This window comes from Castor canadensis, chromosome 7 (genome assembly GCF_047511655.1).
Source record: "Castor canadensis chromosome 7, mCasCan1.hap1v2, whole genome shotgun sequence".
Taxonomy (NCBI): Eukaryota; Metazoa; Chordata; class Mammalia; order Rodentia; family Castoridae; genus Castor; species Castor canadensis.
The window spans coordinates 12,236,349-12,261,071 of NC_133392.1; the positions used below are offsets into that span (position 1 = coordinate 12,236,349).

Genomic DNA, 24,723 nt, shown 5'->3' on the forward strand with positions numbered 1-24,723 from the left:
TTGGGGACCAGGGGAGGACTTCTAAGCCACCCAGCCAGGTCATTCCCTGTCTCAACAGCCGAGAACCACTTGCTTTCTTTGGATGTGGCATCTGGGTATCTTTTTCCCTCTGAAAAGCACTGTAGTCCTCCTGATCCATGTAGTCCTCCCCTAGTGCACGCCCGTGGCCTGGGACAGTATAGAACCCTATATAAACTACATTTTTTTTTCTATATGGCATACCTATAATAAAGTTTAGCTTATAAATTAGGTACCATAAGAGATTAACAACAATAACAAATGATAAATAGAATAACAATATACTGAAATGAAAGTTATTTAAAACTTATGTTTAGTTCTGTAATTTTCCTTTAGATATTTTCAGATCTCAGTTGACTATGGGTAACGGAAACATGGAAAGCAAAATCTTGGATATAGGGGGACTATGTACACAAATAGCTGGGTGGCCTGGCTGGAGCCCTGGGGCAAAGAAGAGCTGCCCTGGTGTCCATGCTGCTGAGTAGAGGGCTAGGGATGGCCTCTATCCTGGCAGTCCAATGCCCCTAGTCCAGGGCCTGCCCAAGTAGGCCAGCTGGGTGGAGAACTTACTGCACACAGGAGGAAAAGAGTTCTTTGGAGGGCCTCTGCAGGAGCTTTGCCTCAGTCTGGGAGACCAGGTCTCGGTCAACTTGGACGATGAAAACTGGGGACTGTAAGACAGAAGGAAAGGGAAGCAGTCAATGAGGAAAGAGGGGTAGGGTGGCCCAGCTACCCTACTGGTGCTGGGGCAAAGCCGATCCCAACACAGCAGGGAACACAGCTGCCTGCCAAGCATGTAGCCATCCATCCCCTGCCCCTACAGCTGGGCTGTGTGTGTGGACAGTGTGTGGTGGTGTGGGGAGATGGCTAAATTGGAAAACTAAATGAGCGTCAATTTAGAGTGAGATTTCTGGCTCTGTCAGTCCTCCTCATGGAGGTCACTTGACTCCTCTGAGCTTCACTCCTCACCTGCACAATGACAGACCCTGTGGCTTGGGCCTGAGGTCAGAACAGACAAGATATGCAAAGGCTCACAGCTGGAAGGATCTGTTTAATGCGGCTTAGCCCATTTGCAAGCTCCCATCAAGTGTGGTCCCTTGGCCACTCTGGGCCTGTTTCCTCTGAAAGGAAAGGTGAAGGTGAATACCTGCTCAGGCCCAGGGATCAAGAGTGAGAATGTTGGCATGGGGAAAAGTACAAGGGAGTGGGGAGGCTCATTAGGGAGGGAGGGAGAGAGGGAACTCGTGGCCATCCTGGTTCAGCTCTGAAGATGGCAGACCTGGGTTTGAATTCCAGACCTGTTCATGTGTGGGCCCTTCATCTTAACCGCTTAGATTCAATGTTCTCAGGACAAGGAGGAATCATCTTTCTGCAAGAACACACCAATGAAACCGTCAGGTACAGCACCTGGCCCAGATCCTAGCATGCAGTAGCAAGCATGAAATAAATGTCTCCACTGTCACCTTTCTCTCCTTCTAGGTTAAGCTGTGGCCAGAGTATCTCAAATTTGAAAGGATAGTTCCAAGAGCCTCTGTGTCCTGCTCAGGAGCAGTAGCCACTCTGGGAGACGGCCCCACCCAGGGTGGGCCTCACCCACTGGTCTCCTCCCTGCCATTCAGCTTGCCAGCTGCTCCCAGGCCCTGACTCACCAGCTGGGCTTCGAGGTGGGTTTTTAACAAATTACAGGGAAAATTGAGAAAATTGCCGGAGTGGGCTCAAAAAGACAGAGCGTAAACATCTTCCTCCCCCAAAGGATACTGGAATCTGAAAGGCTTGCTTTTTCTCCCACTACTGAGATGTGACTACGGGGCTGACAACTCCGCTAAGTCTAATGGGTGGTACCTGCAGGGGGCTTGAATCTGGGGGTGGCGGGGGAGTTGGCAGCAGCTGGCAGGTCCCCATAACTCTGAATGCCCCAATTCCTTCCTTCCTCCCTCCCTTCTTTCCCAACTCCACCCTCTCTGTGGGCTCCCTCGTGCCCCCTTGGAGTTGCCCCCCTTGGCTGGGCCTAAGGGGCTCCTTCCCTGGTGGGGGTACCAAGCCTTTTACACCAGGCTGAGCACATGTGCCTACCAGTTGCCATGGGCTTCCGTCCACCCTGCCTTGGACCAGTCCTCCCTCCCTATGCTAAGAACCTTGGCTTCCAGAGCAACAGCAGCCCTCTTGCAGAGAAGATGCATGTTCTGACCTCTGACCTAGGCCATTTTGTAGATCCATCTCCTCCCCTGTGACAGGAGGGAGCTGCTCCAGAGATTCTTGAAGCTCCTTTGAGACTTGGGAATTGATGACTGGGGGTGGGGGGTTCTAAGATGTGGGGGTGGATTGTGGCAGTGTAGTAGCTTGGGAGCCAGTAACTCCAGGCTGCCTCAGAATAATCAAATATAAAGGCAAACCATTAGCAAAGGGTGAATCTGTTTCAGATAGCTGGGGTGACCTGGTAGGGAGGGCCCTGTGCCTGGCACCACAGGGAACCTGCTATCTATTTATTAACCAGTGAGATGATAGAATTTGTTGTGCCAGGATATGACCTTGAACCAGATGCTGAGTGCATGGGCTGGGGGAGGGATGGAATCATTTCTTGGACCTAAGGAAGAGGGACTTGAGTTGCCCACCTGTCTACATTTGGAAGTACAACTTGACCAGGGATCTGCATTTGTTTTTACCCAGGAAGGACCCAGCCTACTCACCACAGGCCCAGTTGGGGGCTAGTACAGGGCAGGGGCAGGAGAGTAAAAGTGAAGCCAGGATGGTCCTGACCTCAAGTATTTTCTCCAGGAAGACATAAATGATACATTGTAAGCAATATTCTGACAGAAAAGTTGGTACTCTATTTGTCTACATAAAATGAGCTAGTTGGAACTCAAAGGCTTTCAAACCATTTATTTATTCATGTATTCATTCATTTATTTATTTATTTTTGGACAGCAGTACTGGAGATTGAACTTGGGGCACTGAACTTGCTAGGCACTTGAGCCATGCCCCCAGTTCTTTCGCTTTTAGCTTGTTTTGCAGACAGAGGCTCGCAGTAATGTTGCCCAGGCTAACCCTGAACCATGATCCTCCTACCTCTGCCTCTGAAGTAGCTGGACCAGGTGTGCACCATCACACCTGACTTGTTTTTGAGGCAGGGTCTTGCTAACTTTTGCCTGAGCTGAGCTCAAACTGTGATTCTCCTGTCTCCAATATCCGGGTAGCTAGTCAAACTTTTTTTTAATTTTTAGCAACAAACTTTTCTCCAGTTCCAAATGAAATTTATCTATAGACACAATATTGAAAATCAATAAAAATAAGCAGTGACCAATAATTTGTATCTATTGAAGGCTAACCCTGAATGCATGGAAACAACTTATGTGCACTATCTCATTTAATTAGCATTATGGCTCCAGGAGTATTTTTTTGATGCCCATTTTGCAGATGAGAAAACTGAAGTTCAGAAAGGTTAAGAAATGACCCTAAGATCACCCGGCCAAGAAGTAGCAGAGAAGGGATTTGAATCCTGGGTAGGTGACGCTTGAGTGAGATCTGCATGGAGGTAGAGGGCAGTCTGGGGACCTCTGGGCTCCCCTCTCATTCTTCCCTCATCTTGCAGGAGGCTCCTGAGTGTGGCGTTAGTCACTGGGGTCTGCAGGGCACAGTGAGGTCCTGCTAGCAGAAGCAAATGATGCAGTTCAGGGCCACAAGCCCTAACTTGTGATGGGACAGTTCATTTGGGGTTGAGGTCATCTGGGAAAGGCTTGACAGAAGAGAGAGTCAGAAGCAAAGCAGGAACTGACCTTGGACCTCCCATTCTCATTGACTCCCACCTGCAGACAAGGAAAGCCAACTGGGTCACTTCTCAGGGATGGCAGGGGCTGCCCAGAGTGTAGAGGTGACCCAGCTGTGTGCCTGAAGTCACTCCATTCTCATGCTTTGGAGTTGGCTGCTTCTAGGCAGAGCCCTGGCAGGGGAATTACAGAGCAGATATAACACCTTTGGTTTAGTGACCATGGCTTTAAACTCGGCCGATGGTTCGACACAAAGAGATTAAGTGATTACAACCAAAATCCCTTTCAAGTGCCTCCGGAGAGTAACAGCTTTGCCAGCAAAAAGCTCTGGTCATTGTAAGTCTGGAACAGAAACCTGAAGTTGCCAGCACAGAGAAAAGACTCGGGCTCAGACCCTAACTTTCCTCTGAAGAGCCAACTGCCTGCACCTTCTGGCTGCCTCCTCTGCTAGACTAGCTCTATTCTTCCTGACATTTATGCTGCCAGTTCTGGGGACACGGGCAGTTCCTGAAGTCCACGTTAACCATATTACCTTTTCAGGCAGTGAGAGATGAAGGGTGCGTGGGTGTTCTTCTGGGCCCTTCACACCACTCTGAAACTGGCAGGCTCCTGACAATGGATGACATGGGCCTAGGATGGTTCTGACCTTCACTCCTCTCTTCTCCCTTCATCCTCATCTTCTGTGTCCTCCACTGCCTGCGGCCCCAGTCTTCAACATGCTGGCTACACAAAACCGCTCATCTTCTGCTCCATCACAGTGAGCTTTTGCAACGCTCAGGCATAGTGCTGGTGACCAGTAACGAATCAAGGCACTATAGGCCTCACAGTTTCTACAGGACTCAGGTTGGGATGGTGGTCTGGTTGGATGGAAGAGTTGGGGCAGTCCTGAAGCTGTGTTTCTATGATGATGGATTTAGAGTGAACATGTGCTTGTTTGGGGTGCCTTGCTGATTGAGAGACTCTACACGGGAAGTCTAACCTCCTCCTTCCCCTAGTACTGTGGGTATGGCATTGCTCTATGCTTCACCTTCCCAAGTCCTGACAGTAGCTTCAGAAAGCCTTCTGTGCCTAACCTGAAGCAGAAATATGCCAGGGAATCTCAGTTTCTGAGGCAGGCTGAGTAGGGCGGGTGGTGGTGAGGGAGGTGTGGGCCTGGTTTGGGATGAAGCCACCTGATGGGCTGTGCTCAGCATCCAATCCAGGAAGCATGTGCGGATCACCCACACACACCCAAGGCCTCTTTCTGATGCTTAAACGCCCACCCTCAGTGACCTAACGGAGAGAAGAATCCAAACGCAAGGGCAGGCCGACAATCCAACCCCAGCTCAACCTCAATCCATTCGGCCAAGGCCAGCCGCTGAGCAAATGGCCCACAAGGTGGCACAATTGAGTCCCCATGTTACTGAGTGTCCCCTCGCAGCCCAGGGAGACACCCCACAGGGAGACAGCCTGAGGGGCTCACAGAATAGGGAGGCTGGAGGGACATACCTGAATTGGTTACTGAGGCGTTGCTCTCAGATCTGAGGAGGGAAACCTTTGCAACAACAGTTGAGGAGGAAAAATCAGAGAGCGATTTGTGAAGGAGCCCTTGGGTGATAAGATGAGAACTGGACGTGGAAGCAAGGGAGGATTTACACGGGTGGAAAGGAATTGCACGGTAAAGGTCTGGGGCAGCAGTCAGCACACAACAGGGAGAAGATGCTGCTGCAGGGTGAGGAAACCTCTCTAGATAATGGAAAACACACAGGAATGGATGACAGGTGTGCTGCTATGGTGGGAGGCTGACCTCATATCTGGAGGCTGCCAAGTCATCAGCCCTGAGGAGGACATCACAAAGGCTTTGCAATTGGTGGCCTCGGTGGCTGCACCTGCTCTCCAAGGCACTGTTTCCCTCTGCAGTGTGAATGGATGACAGGAGGAAAGGACACCATTTTCCACATTTGTGAGAAACACCAGCTGTGAGACTCATGTTCCCAAAGGTTCAAAGTCTCTTATTTCAAGAGGTTAGAGTGGAAATGGGGCCAGTTGGACTGGCTGGTGTCCTTGGAGGCATCTGGGACCGGTTTGTGACTGAAGGGTCAGAAAAGGCTTCTCAGAAAAACCAACATCCTACACACACCTCTTTAGTAGCCATCAACCATCCTTAGTCCCTTGTCACTCTCAGGGCCATGTGGAAATAGTCTACAGATAAGGCAAGGAAAAGGGAGATCAGAGAGAGCTCTACAGAGATGACTCCTTGGGAAGCTTATTTCTTCTATCCAAAACATCACTGGTGGGAAAACTGAGAAAAAGCTCCTTGGCACCCCACTGCTGGCCCACGGTGAAGCCAGGATAGGCATCTCACAGTGGTGCTGTGGGGCTGAGCTGCATGAACTCTGGATTGGCTCCGTGGGAGGACACAGCTGTGGCCTCACCAGCCCCACTCTATACCAGCTCATCCCAATTTCACAGATGGGGATGCACATTCAGCCATCTTGGCCCTAGTATCTCTGCATCCCCACCTCACTGGCCTGATTTCAGGAATTCTGCCCTCTCAGGCTATTCAGTAGGTTCCTCACAGGTCCGTGCTACCATCAGACATCATGGCCTTCATGCATCCCGTAGCATTGATGGACCGAGCCCAGTGCTCTCTTGGACCTGGCCCCAAACTCTCCCTAACTTGCTTCCCCTTTCTGCCCTCTGCTAAGCCTCTGGTCCTATGCTGGCCATTTCCCAGGTGAGCTATGGTGAGGACCTCCCACTCAATCCCACCTCCCAATGATGACTGCCACGATCACTGCAATCATCACTATCGTCACTGTCTTGAGCACCTGCTTACATGCCAGATCTAGGAGGTGTAAGTGGGGTTATCTTGTTTAATCCTCTCAAGGTAGGTTTTATGATTGTCTGAATTTTATAGATGCAGAAACAGCTCAGAAGTTAAGTGACTTGTCCAAGATCACACAGCTGGCCTGAGAGCTCTATCCCTAAGCAGCAACATGTCCTCCAAGGGCTTCATGTTCCTTTCTAGATGGTGTGCAGAAGGATGCAACTTTGACCTTGAAGAGCAAGCCTCATCTGGAGGCTCACAGGGGCTGGATGAGGAGGCACAGTGTTTTGACAAATGCTATTTGCACAGTGCTGTCATGTGTAGCACGTACACACACACATACACACACAGGCTAATGTCCAACATATGTTTTGCTTCAACATACGGAAACATCCCCCTGAGGAGCTCAGCGCTCATTAGCAGTGGTTCTGCCAGTGGACAAAAGGTCGGCCCAGGAGACTGTCCGCTCTATCTCCAGACGCAAGCACTTAGGCCTTAATGATGTGTGTATTTTCATATGTGGGCAGCTGACATTCCCCATGTAAACTATTTGCAATTTCCCAGTATGGACAGACTCAGCTTCCAGCCCAATCAGACTGGAAGGGGCTCCCAGGGGTTCCCTTCCTTCTAAATGAGGGGGCTGCCTTGTCCAACTGGACTAGGATGAAGGCAGCTATTTCTTGGGGACCCTCATTTCTCCTCCAGGATGGAAACAGAGAAGTGGATCCTCCCACAACTGTACCCTGGCCACCCCTTGACCCTTCACGAAGGGATCTGCGTCAGCTACGGGAAGCCTGGCTGCAGGAGGGGGTAGGGGTGGGAATCAGGCGTCCAGCAGGAGCCAGGGCTGGAGGCAGCTGTGGGTGCCTGAGAAAAAGGACGGCCCAACAGTCACTGACCCTGGGCACAGCCCAGCACGTTCCAGACCCTCCATGTGGGTTTTCCCACCCACTGAATCTTCCATGCTCTTGGGAAGAATGCTGTAAGGTGAGGCTTATTGTTTCAGGGTCACAGACATGGAAACTAAGCCACAGAGAACTGGGTGAGGAGCAGACTGCTGTTTCACTCCTGTCTCACGGACCATAGGCTTGGTATGCAGTAAGTATTCCATAATATATAGAGACAGAATTGTCAGCAAATGGTGGACTCGAGATTCAAATCCCGATTAGTCTGGTCTCCAAACCTATAACCTCTCCACTCCACTTTGCTGAAATGAGCTGTTGATGTTCCTGGCATAGAGTAGTTGCTTAATACACTTGAATAAATGTGTGAGCATGTTCAAGTATAGGTTCACAGTATGGAAGAAGGAGATGCTCCTTTTCCGGTCTGTCAGAAGTGCCTTCACAGGGTCATCTGGTCTACCCAGGCCTTCGTGACAAGCTGAGCCAGAGTTCTGTTTTGGAATCTTCTCAGTTAGAACCAGATGGAGGGTCAGTGCACATCTTAGGCAGAAACTGTAGGCTGGAGGGTTGGAGGCCATGGGCTGGGAAGAACCTGGAGCTGCCCCGGGAGATGCTTCCAGATCCAGGGGCTGCCCATCTATCTGCTGTGGCTTCATTTGACCATATGAAGAACTCCTGACCCCAGCTTTACAATAACTTCCCTTTTGTTCAAGCAACTGAAACAAAACAACCTGCCACTTGCCACCAGGAACCTGGGAACCAGAGTGAAGAGAGCAGGAGGTGGGGTGAGGGTGGGGGGAAAGGGGAGCTTCTTCCAATGCCAACTCCTGGCTCAAAGTTAAACATGATGAATGATCACAACCAGAGGACAAAGAGGAAAGTATGCTGACTGGCAGCAAAGGAGAGTGTTTCCTCACTTGGGGGTTGATTTAAGGTCAGGCTGACAGGAAGAAAAAGCGCCATTCTTCCACCTTTTTAATCAAAACCTCAGGGCCATGTGTTGGAGCCACTGCTGCATGCCCTCGAGTCTGTCTGGAGCAGTTCCTCTCTGTGCATGACCAGGCAGGAGACATAATCCACAAGCCCCAAACAAATAGAGATCAAAGGAAAAAGGAGGGTTTTGTTTTCTGGGTCACTGGAGAGAAAATAAATCAGCCTAGCCACACACTTAGGAGTGAAGTTCTGTCCACTGTGGGTCTGATGTCAACGTCCCACAGCTCCTGGCAGGAACACCCTCACTCCTCTGCAGGGGCCTCGTGGTCAGCCCAGTGCATGGACTGACAGCAAGGCCTGAGCACTGTGCCTTGTGGTGGAAACTGAAAAAATGACAAGTCTTCCCCTCGGGTAACTCATTGTGACTCTTTGAAGTTCTACGGGAGGTGAAGTTCACTGCGTACTGTGAAGGTGGGCATGGACTCCAATCAGAAGCAAAGTATGTTAAGCTCTGGAGCTTTCTACTTGCAGTCCTGGGAGCTATAGAGTGTTCTAGGTGGGGAGCAGAAGCAGGTTTCAGGAGGGAAGCCTTTCTACAAAAACACTTCCAGTCAACTGAAATTGCAGATGAAAAGGACTCGAATCGCCAAGGCTCCAGGAATTTGTTGATTTTTTTCTCATTCTCCATATTCCATTTTGCATATAATGTACTAGGCTTTTTCTTAAAGAGGACATTCCCCACATTACTTAAGCTTTAGCCCTGACAAGACCTGGATCTTTCTTTGTCTCCAATATACAGCAAGCACTAGGTCTTCTCCAGTGGGCCTTCCAGAGTCTACCTCCTGCCTCTGCTAGTCACCAGGTCTCTAGGAAGATGGTGTCCAACCTGCCTCGATGAAGAGTCCAAAGGCCCTGGAGTCTGAGCTCTCTGGAGCAGCACATGTTGCTGGAGGGGAAGGTCAGGAACAACACCCTGGCACTATGTTTGGAAGTAACCAGGTATCCTATGTAAGGCCCACAATTCCATTACAACGCAGGCACTTGGCCACTACTTTGGCAACTCCTTAACCCTTGGGTGACGCCCTCTTGTACCTCTTTGGTGGTGGCCCATAGGAGACCTGGAGATTCTGCCAGGGGCAGGAAGGAACTGCCCGGGGTGGGAGTTGTCCTTGTGAGCAGAAACACTCTCCTCAGAGAGAGGACACTGCTTATGAACAGTCAGCACTTCTCCAGCTGGGATCTGAGCTGAGTCAGTCCATCAGCCACAGATTCCCTGAGTGTATGTTCTGTGTCCTAGTCATGAGCTCTAGCCCAAGGATTTCAAAGTCCAACTCAGTTGGGCAATGGCAGGAGTTCAAGGTTAGCAAGGACCACTGGTGGCCTTATGCAGGCACCTCTTGGTCCCCAGGGAGCGCTACAGAGGTGGCTTCATCAGACACAGGTGGTTTGGTGGCTGAGGTCACAGGGTGAAGGGGGTTTGGCTAGGCAAACTCCCCGTGTCTGTACAGTGGGAAGTCTTCCGAGAAGTCTAGAGCTCTGAAAAAGTTCATTTTTTTCCCCTTACGACAGACCTGACAGTTTTCTGGACAACTTTCAGAGAGCAGGATTGCTTTTGAGGACCCCAAACAGACAGCAGGTACCAGCAACCAAGTGATGGGCCATGAGGCCAAGAAGTGCCTAGAGTGAGCCTTATTATAGGGGCAGGGCATAGTTCCAGTCCCTTCATGGGCCGTGCTGGCCTAAGGTGTCCCCTGGGCCAAAAAAGTGGAGACACACAGCCCTCGAGAAATAGTCACAACTTTCAAAAAGGGAAAACAGACTGTGTTCAAAACACCTGGATTCACATTCCTTTGTTGTTCAAGTGACTTCACAGATCAGAACAAGGAATTCTTAAGGGATGGGAAGCAAGAAAGGGCATTTTAAACAACGGCAGAATTTAACTAGGGGCCCTGAGAGCTGGACATCTCTAATGAGAAGGAGAGGAAACTAAACAGTGACCCCGACCCAGACCTTGACCCTTTACGTCAAAAGCAAAAGATGATAATTAACAAAATGCGATATGCCCGGATGTAGAGCTAGGGGCCAGCCAAGCTCTGTCAATTTGATAATCCCCGGTTGTGACCTGTGGGCCCAAAGTGTGTGACCAGAGATGATATGCCATCTCCATAGGCTGCACACAGGGCTTGAGGCCCAGAGTAGCCACTGGGGCTGAGAGAGTTTTTCCTGGCAAGCAGGCTGCACACCACAGCTCTGCTAGGGCTAACGCCACCATATTTAGGTCCCAAGGGCTGAGTGAGGACTGCTCGCCATGGGGCATTCAGGTTTTACACGTGAGCAGTGAGGACAGAGCCAGCTGCTGTCTTCCAGAATGTCCACTGCTCATCTGAACCAGCTTCAACCTAAAATTAGGTTGAATTTTTCCCCAGTGAAGCTTTTATTCTATGGGCCTTGGGGATGAAGGAGAGGCAGGAATCACCAAAGATCCAAGGAATTCATCCAGAACCCTCCCACCCTGAAGGTGTCACTTCTTTGCTTCATAACCATGGATGATGAGGACCACAGAGGAAGATGACTGGGCCTAGGCAGGGCTAGGAACACCTGCCCACCCAAGCCAGCTAGAGCTGGGGGTAGGGGTTCCCTCAGGAAGCCTGAGGCTGGTCTCTGTCTCCAGCTGCTCCAAAGAGAGGAATTCTGGGGCAGAAATACACACAGGAGAAAGGGGGTCCGAGGCAGAGCCAGTTCTAACGGCATCAAAGCACATTCAGTGCTCTGATCTGGAGGGTTGTAAGAAAGGAAAGGAGACCTGGAGGGCACAGCAGCCTCCAGGGCATCAGGAAGAGCCAAAATGAAATGGGGTTGTGGGCAAAGACAACTTGGTTTCTAGGAAAGGTAGGTCAGGGGGTATGTCTACTTAAAGGACAACTATACAGTCATGAAAAGTGCTGCACAATGTCCATGGAAGTCAAGGCCCAGGCTAGGGGTCAAGAAAAGACCAGCCAGAGTAGACATCTCCAGACACCAGCCCCACCTCACCTCAGGGCTTGCTCATTCTTTTGGCCTTTTTGCTCCTGGCTACCCCTAGGAAGCTGATTTGGGGGAAATTTTGTTTCTGGCTAAGTTCTGAGAAGACTGCACCATGGAGGAGAAAGAGCATAGACTCCAGACTTGGACAGACTGAGGTTAGACCCCTATTCTCACTCTTACTTTATTGTTCTTTTTCTTTTATATGGTAAAATGTGAAAGTGACATTTTAACCATTTTTGAAGCGTACAACTCACTTGTCTTGAATTAATCACGTCAACCATTATCACTGTCTTTTCCCAAAAATTTTCATCACACCGAACAAAAACTCTGTATCCCTTAAGGAGTAACTCCTCATTCCTCCCATTCCACAAGCCCCTGGTAACCTCCAATCTGCTTCCTGTCTGTATGGACTTGCCTTTGTTGGGTACCTCATAGTGGTGAAATCATATAATTTGCTGGGCTTCTTTTCCTCAGCATCATGGCTTCAAGCTTCCTCTGTGTTGCAGCATGTGTAAGAACTTTGTTCCTCTTGATGGCTGAATAATATTTCATTGGATGGATAAGCCACATTTGCTTGTCCATTCATCTGTCAGTGGACACCTGGGTTGTTTCTACCTTCTGATTACTGTGAGTAATGCTATGAACATTTGAATACAAGTATCTGTTTGAACCCCTGTCTTCACTTTTTCCTGCTTCCCTATTAGCTAAAATGGTAAAATGGAAACAACTGTGTGTCTTCTATTCAGGACTGTAATGGAGACGAGATGATCCAAAAGTATAAGGCCTGTGGCATACAGCAAATGCTAAATTCATGTCACTCCCTCCCGCCTTCCACATTTAAACCCACTTTAGGTAAAGGGGTATGGGAGAGTGGATGATTCAGTGCTTAGGTGGTGGACTGTCTGGCCCTGGCTGCTTTCTCTGCTTTGTTCAGGCATCACAAATGGCTCAGCACAACATTTACTGGACCCAAGAATAACATGCTCAGAGGAATTAGGGCCCAGCTGCAGGCCTGCCAAATGAAAGAGGAAAATCGACACGGGAATCCCATCTGAGGCCTGTGCCCCATGTCTCTAGCACAGGGTTGTAGAAACAACGAATGTTCTGGTTTCCTCTTCGAAGCTGTGTGACTGGGGTGTGTAGGATGGGGGTTATCTAGTCCCTCTCTGGGCCTCTGTTTCTTCCTCTAGGAAGTGAAGAGTTTTTCTTAGCTCAGCAGTTTTCAAACTGGGTTCCACAGAGCCTAACTGCTATAATCAGCGCCTGGGGAAGGCGTGAAGGAAGACAAAAGGGGGAGGGGGGCTGGCCTCCAGCCTGGCCAGCCACACAGATCTTTGTTTGCACATTGGACATCTATAGACGAACTGTCAGCAGGTCCTGGGTCAAGTGGTCCCTGCAATTCTCCAGGGAGCTGCAGCCCATCCCAGGTGAGCCTGTGTCATCACTTCGGATGCTGTGATGAGCACTTCAGAAAACATGGAGTGTGCTGTTCCAGGCATGCAGAACTTGCCCAATAAATGCTAGTTCCTCTCTCTGTTGCCCTCAGGACACCGTCAGCACAAATGTGGCCTTATTTCTTTTCAATTCCTCCTTCTGCTGCTCCCAAAAATGGAAGCGGGAAAGACCCACCTGCAACCCTACAGAGCTGCTTGAGAAAACCCCAGCTGTTGAGAGCCCTGTCACTCTGGACACCCCATCTCATCTGACCCTGGAAGCTGGGCCTGCTTGGTAATCGATTGGAAGACCACCCCAGGAAGCCCCTTTATCAAGCTCTTTCCAGTTCTCTTCCCCCCCTGCCACTCTCCCTGGGGCTGTGTGACAGGAAGCTGGAAAACGCAGACACATGGCCCAGCAGCCCCTCCACCCCCACCTGCCGCCCCATCAGACCCTTCATCAGGTGAAGTTGAACTCTGAGCTCACTGGATTCGTTGACAACAGAGCAGAGATATGCCCCAAGTGCTTGATGACAAGGGCCATGGATCTCAGGAGAGATGAAAGACCAGGTTTAGGGCCAGCGTCTAGAGCCTGAGCCCCATGGGGGATGCAACAGGTACTCTCAGGGAGGGGTTGGTCTAAGCACCCCACTTTGCATGCCCTCCGTTGCCTTGGTCAGATGGTTGGGCGGACTTTGCACCACCTCCCTCAAGACTGCAATCCCTGGGAAGGAGCCTGGCTCCAGGTCATAGCATCTCCACCTCCACCAAGCCAGCTTTCCCACAATATATCATGGCTGAGAAGTAGAGAGTCAGCATCTCCAGTGGTGATGAGAGGCTTAGGAGGCTCAAGGATACAATGAAATGATATTGGATGGCTTGAGAAAGTTTATTTGTTCAATTCCTTGCAAGCCTCCAGGTGCTTCTATGTTGTTAGCGGTCTCTGACACGCACTCATCTCCTGCTGACCAAGAAGAAAGGCGGCTTGTGAGCCTCGCGCAGGCAGAAGAGCATCCACCTTGGATTTAATGCCAATTTCCCCAGTTATTGCCACACATGATGAATTAATACGGGCTTTCATGCCATATTTCTGGTACAAGGCTCCCTTTTAAAATTCATTTATTTTAAGTTAAATGAGTTGACTTAAAGAGAAATGTTATATAGGTAATTTTGAAGCATGGTCTGCAGAAATGGAAAAATCCACGAAGGTGTTGAGAAAGGCTGAGTGCCATTTTTGATCACCTCGTACTCAGATGAGGAAACTGAGGCTCCAAGAATGCACAGCTGGCAACTGCAGGACTGAGGCTCCATGTGGCCCTGAGGACACGGAGTGAAACCAGCAGATTACCCCGAGGCCAGAAGCTGAGAACCAGCCTGGAAGAGGTGCACTGAGGGAGCGCAATGAGCCCAGATGGAGAATACAGAGAGTGAACTTAGAGTAATCATTTCTTTTCATTTAAGTTCTTTATTTTTAAAAGATGGCTGTTTTCCCAAAGAGCCAAAGAAGTACCAGGAATAGATTTCTTTTGTGCAGAAACAGGCTACACAAGACAGGAACAAACTTCTCTGTCTTACCGTATCATTGTTTACAGAAACAAAGTGGTAGTTCTGAGTCTATAGAGGGCCCAGAGGACAATATTCTGCCTGCCGACCTCTGGCAAGAAATGCATCCAAGCACATCCCACAGAGGAGTACCAGGACAAGTAACCTCAGAAGCTGGCCCAACCCACCTGCCCACTACCACTGTCCAGAAAGAACCTCACGCAGACCTGCTTAGAGGATCCCTCTGCCAGGTTTGAACTTCCCTTGGGATCCACTGATACAACCTAGCAAAAGCACATAGAAACTGGGAAGGCCTTCATCACTGGGATTTCAACAATGGGGATCTGGCACAGTGGCTCATGGGCTCAATTAAAATGAGCCACAGCAAAATGGTAATACTGCTGAAGCAGGTCACTCAGGGCTCAACTTAAGACCTGGCCCCACCAGTCTGAACCAGCTTCTCTTCCCAACCCTCAGCTGCAGTAAGACTTGTGTCACACTGCACTCAACTGCCTATGTGTTGTCCCTACCATATAACAGAACTCCCACCTCAGGGCATGGACATAGGACTACAGCAGCATGCTCAGAGCACCAGGTCAGACTGATGGACTCTGACCAGAGGCCAAGGAGACTCATGCAGCAGGAGGTAAGAGGGCTGGGCAGGAACAGAAACAGGAGCAATAAAGATGGCATAGGGAGCAGTGCCTTTCAGGGAGCAGTCTGGATGAAAGCCAACAAGGCAGAGATATCAGGAGGAGACTGGGAAGTAGGGTGGGGGTTGGGGGGAGGTAGCAGGAAAGAGGATGTGGTCTTGACTGGCCCTTGGATGTGTCCTATAGCCCAATGGGTATTCAGCAGGTTGTAAAATGGAAATAAAAATGGAAATAAAAAAGTTCTGTGGTCAAATAAGTTTGTGAGATGCTTTGTTAGCAGTTAAACAGGTTTCCTCATTGCAGGCCTTCTCAGAGTTTTTTTTTTTTTTTTGTGGTACTGGAGTTTGAACCTAGACCCTTCACCATGAGCCACTCTACCAGCCCATTTTTTATTTATTTTTTGTGATAGGGTTTTTTTTGAGATAGGGTCTTGCCTGGGGCTGGCTTTGAACTGTGATCCTCCTGATCTCTGCCTCCTGAGTAGCTAGGATTATAGGCGTGAGCTACCTGAGCCTGGCTTCTCAGAGCTTTTAATGTGCTTACATGCTGGGTGAGTCTACCAGAAGAGATATGGCATGACGCACTTTCTACATGTTATTGATCATCTAGGCTCTCAACTGGTCAGTGTCCTTAGGCTCCTGTCTGGAAAACGGCCTGGAGCTGACACATAAGTTACATCTTGAGGAAAGGCCCAAGGCAAAGAAGGTGTGGCTGGGGACAATGGCTCTGGGGGGTTGGCTGGGGCATCACCCATAGCAGAGCCCCTCACTCCCCTGAGCCTGGGCCTCTGCAGCACTGAGAAGTCAAACAGGCTCCTGAGCAAGCTCCTAGGGGAAGGGCTGGGAGGGCAGTGCAAGATTTATTGTAGGAAAACAGTTGGCAAGGGTCACCTCCCCCAGGCCCCTGGGCTACAACAGATGGTGTGGTTTAAGTTTCAAAAATTGACGGGTACTTAAGAAAAAATGTTGGCAGACACAGGTACTTGTAAAACCATCTGAGCTGATGGGGAGTCTGGACCTAGTGCCTCTAGGAGACTGGGCAGTGTAAGCAGAGATAGGGAGGCTGCAGGGCCCTGAGCAGAGTCTGCTGGAAGAGGCTTCTGGACAAGGTGCAGGGGGAGGGGGATGAGAAAGTGGAGCAGCCCCCAGCACCAGCCTCAGGGCCTGCCCACACCCTGCACTTAGATGAGCTGCAAGAGCCTATTCCAGCCAGACGAAGGGAGCGCTCTGCCCTCTCCAGAAGCAGAAGGGTAGTGATAGGGGTGACAAAGCACCCAGGGGAGAGACCCAGGGTCCTAGAATCACCCAGACTTGGGTTAAAGTCCTAGCTCTGCTCCTGACTAGCTGTGTGTCCTGGGAAGTGACAGGTCCCGGGAGCCTCCTCTTCCTGGATTGTAAGATGAGGCATCAGCTTTAACAGTGGGGACTCTGAGTCGGTGCCTGACACAGCAATTCCTTGGGGCCTGTTAGTTGCCACTGCTTTGGGGGACACATGGGTGACAGCCTCAAAGGGGTCATGGATGGAGAGCTGGACCAGGCCCTCCTGAGCCATGGTGGGAAGGTGTCTCGGCAGAGACTGGTCAAGATTCCATTGGGTGGCAGCCTACACAAGTCACTAAGCTTGGTGAGGCCTGGAGCCTGTCTGTGAACTGGGGAGTTAATGGTACTGGCACACCCTGGAGGGCCTGGTACGCTCAGCTGTTATCCTGATCAGCCCACCTCCAGCACCTCCTCCCCTTAGGGGGTACGGGTGCCTCTTCTGAGCACCCATTTTTGCCCAGGGTGTTTGCTCTGTTTTACCTGGTGGCTAGGAGATCAGAAACTCACATCATATGTCATTGCTACAACTGTGGTTGAACAGAGACTCTGCTCAGGATGGGTCGTCCTTGAATATCTGTCCCCTGAGGACCCACAGACACCAAAGTCATTGTGGTTTGAAGCAAGGTAAGGCTGCTCAAGAACCTGCAGAGTGGGAAGACATGCCTGCCCAGGCCACTGTTCTACATTGGGAAGCATTTTGCAAACATTAGCTCTGTCAGTTCTGATTTTGGGTTTTTTGTTTGTTTGTTTTGTTTTGTTTTGGTGGCACTGGGGCTTGAACTCAGGGCCTCATGCTTGCTAGGCAGGCGCTTTACCATTTGAGTCACTCCACCAGCCCTAATCCTGTTGGTTTTGAAATGGGCGAAAGGACCTGGAGTGTCTGCAGTTGGCATAATGAGACGCATATAGTTAGGATGGAAGCAGAAGAAAAGAAAAAGGGGATGCTGAGAGAAAACGATAACCCTTGTGTGGGCATGGGGTGGCCATTTAGTAGGCTGTTCAGATTAGCAGGATATGACATGGGTCATTTGTCTGGGTGTGAGGCTGGGCTCACCCTGGGAGGGAGACAGTGATGCCAACTGCAGGCACTGGCACAACACACCTACTCCAGAACAGGGGCCAAATGTCAGGGGAGACTGATGGCCAGAACCTTGTTCTGCAGGTGTGATGGCTCAGTTCACTGGCAGGCTGGGACAGCCTCCATGAGGTACACCCTCTGGGAACTTGGTGGCCACAATACTTAGGCTACTTAACAGGATAAAGCTACCACTGGCTCTGAGGGTGTGGGATGCACACAAAGCTATTGACATGCGGGTCTCACCTCCAGCTTTCATGGCCTCTGTGGAGGTAGGGTTTGGCAGGGAGACCACGTTTAAGAAAGGGAGACTGAGGCTCAGTGAGTGAAGGCAGTCACTGGGCTGAGACCAGAACACTAAATGGGCCAAGAACACATTTCTCTGTTATGTCGGATCAAGAAGTAACAGTCCAGAGAACTCAGATTGCTAGGACTCTGGGAACAGCTTCATTCACTCCAGTTCCTTTAACCACTGGGTGGATGGCTAGGTGGGGTTGGGGTGGCCTCTGGTCCTTCAGCATTCTCTAGAACATTCTTCAGAATTCTCCACCTTCTCTCATGTGCTAGGTTGAATGCCCAGTGCCGGGTGGCATGCTCTACTTTCCCTTCTGACTACTCCCTGCCTACCCCTCCTTACTAGCTGGTCAGCACTGGCCTTGCTGAGCCCTTTCTTCTGGGCACTTGTGACCCAACCACTGGCAGTCATCAGTTCTGCCCTCAGGCTTCCCTCCTGGCCCCGCAAAGGTCTGGGCCCACAGTTCTGAATAAGGCTCCTATTCCTTCTGCTGCCAACTTTGGGAGGCCTCTTACCTTTGGGGTGAGGTACTGAGTCATAATTTCCTTCCCTTTCTCTCCCAGTTTTTCATCTGGAGTAACTTCGTATTCTGCCTATAGGGAGAAAAAGAACAATAACAGATTTTCTCATGAACTTCATGCAGTTACAGAGCTGTAGAGGCCCCTGGGGAAGACCAGGAGGCCACCTGAGCAATTCCCCATTCTAGAAGGCAGGAAAATGAGGCACAGAAGGGGGAAGACCTGGCCAAGGAACTGGACACCTAGTCCAAACTGCTCCAACTCTTTTGTGGACACGGGTTCTTAGAACAGTGCTCCATATGGGCTGACTGATGAGCAAACAATGATGCTCAGAGCAATGGAACTGGACCTTCTGGAGGGCCAGGAGGGCTGCATTTGGCAGCCAAGGTTGAGAATCACTAACTCAGATGAATCAAAGGAAGTCACTAGAAAATCACCAAACTGGAAGACCATAGAAAGTCTGCCTTGGGCCACTCAAACCTTGCAAGCTCTATGACCTGAGACAATTTTTATGACTTCTCTATAAAATGCAGAGGGGCCTAGCATCTACATCTATGCGTAGGGTGGCTGTGCAGATAAAAGTGACAGTGCTCTCAGCCCAGGGCCTGGCATATAATAAGTAGCCTTTAAATGGTTACTGTAATAGTCACCATTATGATTATTACACATTGTGAGGAAAAACTGCTATGGTCTGAATCTGAAATATCCCCTAAAAGCTCACAGGTTGAGGGCTTGGTTTCCATCTGGTGGGCTTTGGGGAAATGACTGAATCCTGAGGGCTCTGACCTAACCAGTGGGTTGGTTCCTTGATGGGTTTTTCATTTGATGTCATTGTCTGGAGATGGTGAAAAACGAAAAGGTAGGGCCTAGAGGGAGGAAGTTGGTCACTGGGGGCATGCCCTGGAAAGCTGTACCTTGTCCTTAGCCCTTTCCTTTCTGTTTCCCAGTTGCCATGACATAAGCAGTCTCCTCTTCTACACACTTCCACTGCCACGATGTTCAGCCTCATCTCAGGCCTTTAACAATGGAGACAGCTGAGCATGGACTGAAACTGTGACCAAAACACACCTTTCCTCCTTTTGAGTTTTCTCAGAGATTTGTCACAGGGATAAAATGCTGGCTAACACAATTATGATGGATGCCTTACGTTCTCCAGTCTCTCAGCTTACAAACAGAACACAGATTTTCTACATGTTCTTATCAGAACCTCAAAAGAGCCAAGGTAAAAGGGGTAGGGCTGCCATTCTATCTGTTTCCACAGTAGAGAGCCACTTGCCCAGGGTCATGCAACAGCAGGTGGCAAGTCTGGGGTTCAGAACTCTAAGCCCAGAGCTCTTTCTCAACAATACCAAAGTGAGGACTCCAAATCACTGGCTGAGCCAGGGAAACCTGAGCTCTAAAGAAGTGACCTCAGGTCAGGCATGATGGCCCACACCTGTAATCCCAGCTACTTACAAGGCAGAGATCAGAAAGACAGTGGTTTGAGGCCAGCTCAGGGAAAAAGTTGGCAAGACCCTATCACAACCAACAAGCCTAGCATGGTGGCATGTGCCTGTGGGGAACCACAGGTAGAGGATCACTGTCTGAGGCTAGCCCTGGGAAAAAATTTGAGACCCTATCTGAAAATATCTAGAGCAAAAAGGGACTGGGGGTGTGGCTCAAGTGGTAGAGTGCTTGCCTAGCGAGTGTTAGGTCCTGAGTTCAAAGCCCAGTATTGTCCTCCCCTGCATCAAAAAAAGTGAGGCCTAGGAACTTTTAAATTTTCCTTGACCCAAGAGGGTCACTCATCTGATGCACCTGCCAAATGGATGAAAGGCCTTGAGTTAGCACATATAAAAAAAAAATAAAAAATAAAGAAGAACCTATATTTTTAAATGAAAAAAAAAAAAAGGCCTTGAGTTAACAAGAAGCCCAAGTGAGCTTGCCTTTCTCAATTAGAGAAAGTGACTAATTGAGAATTTTGTATAAACATTTAAAAATCCACTACCCAAGGATTTGTCAGCCTCAGCCCCAAAGCACAGTGATTTCAACAGAGATACAGGGAGTGACCACTGCAGATGGACCTAAACTTCTACATCAGACATTCTCTGTGCAGCTAGACATCAGGCCCTCCTCGTCAAGTCCAAGGCCAGTACCTCACAGGTCAGGATCTAGGGGCCAATGACACCAGGCCAGTCAGGAGACCCTGCTAGACCCAGGGAAAGGTCAGGCAGCCCCTGAGGGTCCATACAGGAAGTCAGGCACATTTCTATCCAAAAAGCAGGTGAGTTTCCTTGTCATGCCATCTCTCTTCTAATAAGAGAGCTAAGAGCCACAATTTTCTCTAGGGGAGAAACATGAACACTATAACCATTTGGATTCCAAGCTGTAGGGTGGTGGTTTTGGAAGGAATCCAATCCCTCATTTTATACAGCTGGACACTGAACCTCAGAGAAGTGAAGGATTCATATAAGAATGTCAGCAGAGGGAGGACTGGCCCACTGGCCCCTGATTCCCACTGTGCTGCTTGGCCAGAGTGTCTCTCTCCAGGGGCTAATTCCTCTCTACCACCAAGATGAGCCTTGAGAGGCTGAGGTATTCTTGATGATTTGATTTGATTTTTTGGGGGGGAGGGTGTGGAGCTGAGGTTTGAACTCAGAGCTTCATGCTTACAAAGCAGGTACTCCACTGCTTGAGCCATACCTCCAGTCCATTTTGCTCTGTTTTTTTTTTGAAATGGGGGTCTCATGAACTATGTACCTGGGCTGGCCTGGAACCACAATCCTCCCGATCTCAGCCTCCCAAGTTACTAGGATTATAGGCATAAGTCACCAGCACCAGGCTGACTTCCTGAGATTCCTTAAGGAGAGAAGGTAGCTCTTTCTTCTTGACTTTTCTGTTACTTTCTTCCTCTATGTCCCACAACAATAACCTAAAACTCACATGCACACTCATACATGTGTGTGCACAACAGACACCATATGGAGCACTGATGATAAGCTTGCCGACATGTCAGGTATGTTGTTCCCAATTTACAGATGATAACACTGACACTCTGAAGGGACAAATAAAGAGTTCAAATACAACAGAGCTCATAAGCAACAGAACTTCATTTCTAGCACCAACTGACTCCCCTTTCCACGGGGAGCAGAGAAGTCTCCAGTGTCTTATTCCTTGTGCCCCTGGAAGCCCCACCTTGTGGTCTGGCACAGGGGATGCAGCCAAACTGCTCTGTGGGGCCCAAACCCTGGGTAAATGGCCAACCACCATTTGGGGTAATTCAATATCATCCAGAACACTGAATTTGTCTCAAAATACATCTGTGAAGGTGGTTCTATTTAACCAAACAGAGGCCTGGGGCTCACTGATCAGCCTCAATAACCTGCTGAAAATATTATTGCTCTGGGTTCTAAAAGCCATGTTAAGAAAAAAAAAATAACATTATTTTCAGGTCAGCTGCCTCCCAGCAGAGGCCAGATGGGTGCACAGCAACACGAGGAGGCAGCTGGGAGCACATGGGGACAGGCCTTCCCAACCTGGGATCAAAGGGCCTTTCTTTGAAGAGACCACGTCAGGCTACGGCCTCTTGAGGAACATTAGTGTTGGGAGGCAGAAAACCACCAGGAAGCTACAATGATTAAGTCACCTGGAGTGGCAGAGCTTGTGGAGGACGAGTTTGAATGGCCACCTACAGAGAGAAGGCCCTATGGTAGATGAGTTCAAGGCAGAGCACACGACCCAAAGCTGGGACCACCCTGGAAACCACTGCTGTGTGAACAGCCTTGCCCAGTAGTGGGAGGAAGCCTAAACCAGCAAAAGTAAGCAGCAAATAAGAGTTTTGTAATAGCCAGAATTTTATAATCAGATTTGGCTTAAGAAATGGCAGCCTGACAATGACTTCAAAGAAAAGAGAAGCAGCTGGGAATGGAGGTGCTTGCTTGTTATCCCAGCACAGGGGAGGCTGAAGCAGGAGGATCTCGAGTTTGAGGCCAGTCTGGGCAACACAACAAGTTCAAGGCTAGCCTGGACTACATAGCGAGACCCTGTCTCAAAATTAAGAGAGACAGACACTTAATGCAAGGAATGTCCCCTGAATTCTATCAGTAAGGGCGGTGATGGGCCCGTCCCCTCCCCAAACTAAAGGGACACCCACAGTCCTCTTGTACTTCTGCCCACTTGACCCCTTCTCTGTCCAGAACTCAAGGCCCTTGTACTGATCCTCCAGATTCATTCCTTGTGCCAACCAGAGGGGGCTCCTGATGGGCTTATTTGTGCTGTGGTTTATGATAAACCCAAGGATGGCCTTGAGGAGCAGGTACTGCCCTAACACGAGGAGCAAATGCTCCACTGAGCTCAGGGAACAAAGGATCAGTCATCTATCTGTGCTGCCAAAGACCATGAATGCCTCTAGACACCCCAGCTTACTAACTTGGCGTGTCATGCTCTGGACCAGCTCTGACTGCATCATCAGTCTCAGAAAATGCCAGGAGAAGCAGGTCCTGGCAGTGAAGACGCCTCCCCCTCGGGGGCTTAGGTCCTGGCAGTGAAGACGCCTCCCCCTCGGGGGCTTTAGGACCTGCTACGTGCTCAAAGCAGCCATGCTGATTGAAGAGCACACTCAGCACTAGATTCTGCTTGGCCCTGGCTGACTTGGTGTCACCTTCTCCCCAGAGACCCCCTCATGCCCTGGCAGGAAGATGAAGTCAGAAATGCCATGAGGTCTTGCCGTCTCTGACTTCTGTCACAATCAATGTGGTCGGCTTTTCCAGAGTCTGTGAGACAGGGGCCAGTAGTGTGCCTGGTTGACAATGTGGTTCCCATGGCCCTTTCTGGAGAAACACCAGGTTCACTCACACTGGCCTGGCGTCTTGCCTGTGCTTATACAAGCACTGCCCTCCGAGTCCCTCCTGGCCCTGCCCACTCAGCAGTGGGTGCTAAGGGCATGAGGGCTGGGTCAATTTCCCCAACTTCTCCCTGCCTGGCACCTTGACCCCACTTCTGAAGACCCAGATCCTGCAGGCTGGCCTCCTTTTGCATCACTCTCTTCTGCCCTGGCAGGTGATGACACCACATCAGCCGCCGCTGATCTCCTCACCCTGTGAGCGCTTCATGAAGTGTCCTTCACAGAGCTCCTGCACCACGCCTTGAGTGGGCGTTCCTCCTGCCAGGACTCAGCTAAGTCTAAGCCATGCACAGAGCAAACCTGGCTTCCTCTCTGCTTCCCAGAGAGAATGCAGAAACACTGCATGAAGTGGCATTCCCCAAAGGCCCAGGATCAGATGAGTCTGGCCAGTCCAAAACCTGTCTGTGTCTACCTGGGCAGACAGACTGTCCTCTGTTGCCACCTTAGGATGACATATGGATGGGACCAAAAGGAGAGGAGAAGAGTTGACCCCGTCCATGCTGGGGTATAGACTGAGAGTGGCAGGAATGATGCCGAGGTGAGCCTGTACCTTACTGACAGTACCACAACTCACAAATTATGAATCATGTCCTGAATGGGGTAGACATGAACAGAAGGAAGGAAGAAAAGTATCCTGCACCCAATTTGGGGGCAGTGAAAATTCCCAGCAGCTGTTAAGAGTCCCATGGCAGAGAGGCTCTGCCACCCCAAGTCCTGTTTGCTCCACCATTCTTCTGAACCTTAGCCCCTCACACTTACCCTGGCTGCTTTTCCTCCTCCCCCTGAATGATTTCCCTGTCCTCAACCACAACCAAGTCTTGCCAGACCACCACACAAAGGTCTTGACTTTCCCTGTGACACTTTCAGTTCTAAGTGAAGACAACTCCAACCTATTGTTGTCCAGGCAAAACTGTCACCTCTTGGCTCCTGGGGCCCAAAGATGAATTGAATAGCCAAACTGTGGAAAGAATGGAATGCAGCTGGGCTCAGAGCCCAGGGCCACGAGCTCCTCTAGAACTCCCCTCTTGTGTATGTGTGTGAGAGAGTGTGTATGTGTGTGTGTGAGTGTGTGAGAGTGTGTGTGTGAGTGTGTGTGTGAGAGTGTGTGTGTGTGAGAGAGTGTGTGTGTGAGAGTGTGTGTGTGTGAGTGACTGTGTGTGAGAGTGTGTGTGTGTGTGAGTGTGTGTGTGTGTGTGTGTGTGTGTACAGGCACATGTGTATTGGGGGGGTCGTTCTCCATCCCTCGTGCTGACTGTCTATCCTAGTCATGGTAGTCATGGTAGAAAATATGGCCAACCATTGCCAGATGCTCTATTTTAAGCCTTCTCTATCAGAGAAGGATGTCACCTTTAGTCCTCTGATTATAGAGAAAGGCTCCATGAGCTTGGCTCAGCTAACAGACTCAGCTCTATTCCCAATCAACTGTATTCCCAAAATGACATCATCCAGAACATGCAGCTTCTAGAATAGCCATGTAATTTGGGAATATGGGTGGGGTGCCCAGGAGACTGGACAATCCCATAGATGTCCACTAGATGAGCTATTTCAGACGTAGT

The 24,723-nt window shown here is 49.9% G+C and overlaps 1 protein-coding gene across 3 annotated transcripts in view; it reads right to left on the reverse strand.

The window, feature by feature from the left end:
• The window catches only part of Grk5 (G protein-coupled receptor kinase 5), a 193,247-nt gene that overhangs the window by 28,014 nt on the left and 140,510 nt on the right, over window positions 1-24,723 (reverse strand). For all 3 annotated transcript variants that reach the window (XM_020186188.2, XM_074078204.1, XM_074078205.1), the window contains 2 exons: window positions 18,283-18,360; window positions 589-689 (listed from right to left, as the gene is read on the reverse strand). In XM_020186188.2, coding sequence (XP_020041777.2) covers window positions 589-689; window positions 18,283-18,360 — 179 coding nt within the window. The remainder of the gene's footprint in view (window positions 1-588; window positions 690-18,282; window positions 18,361-24,723) is intronic.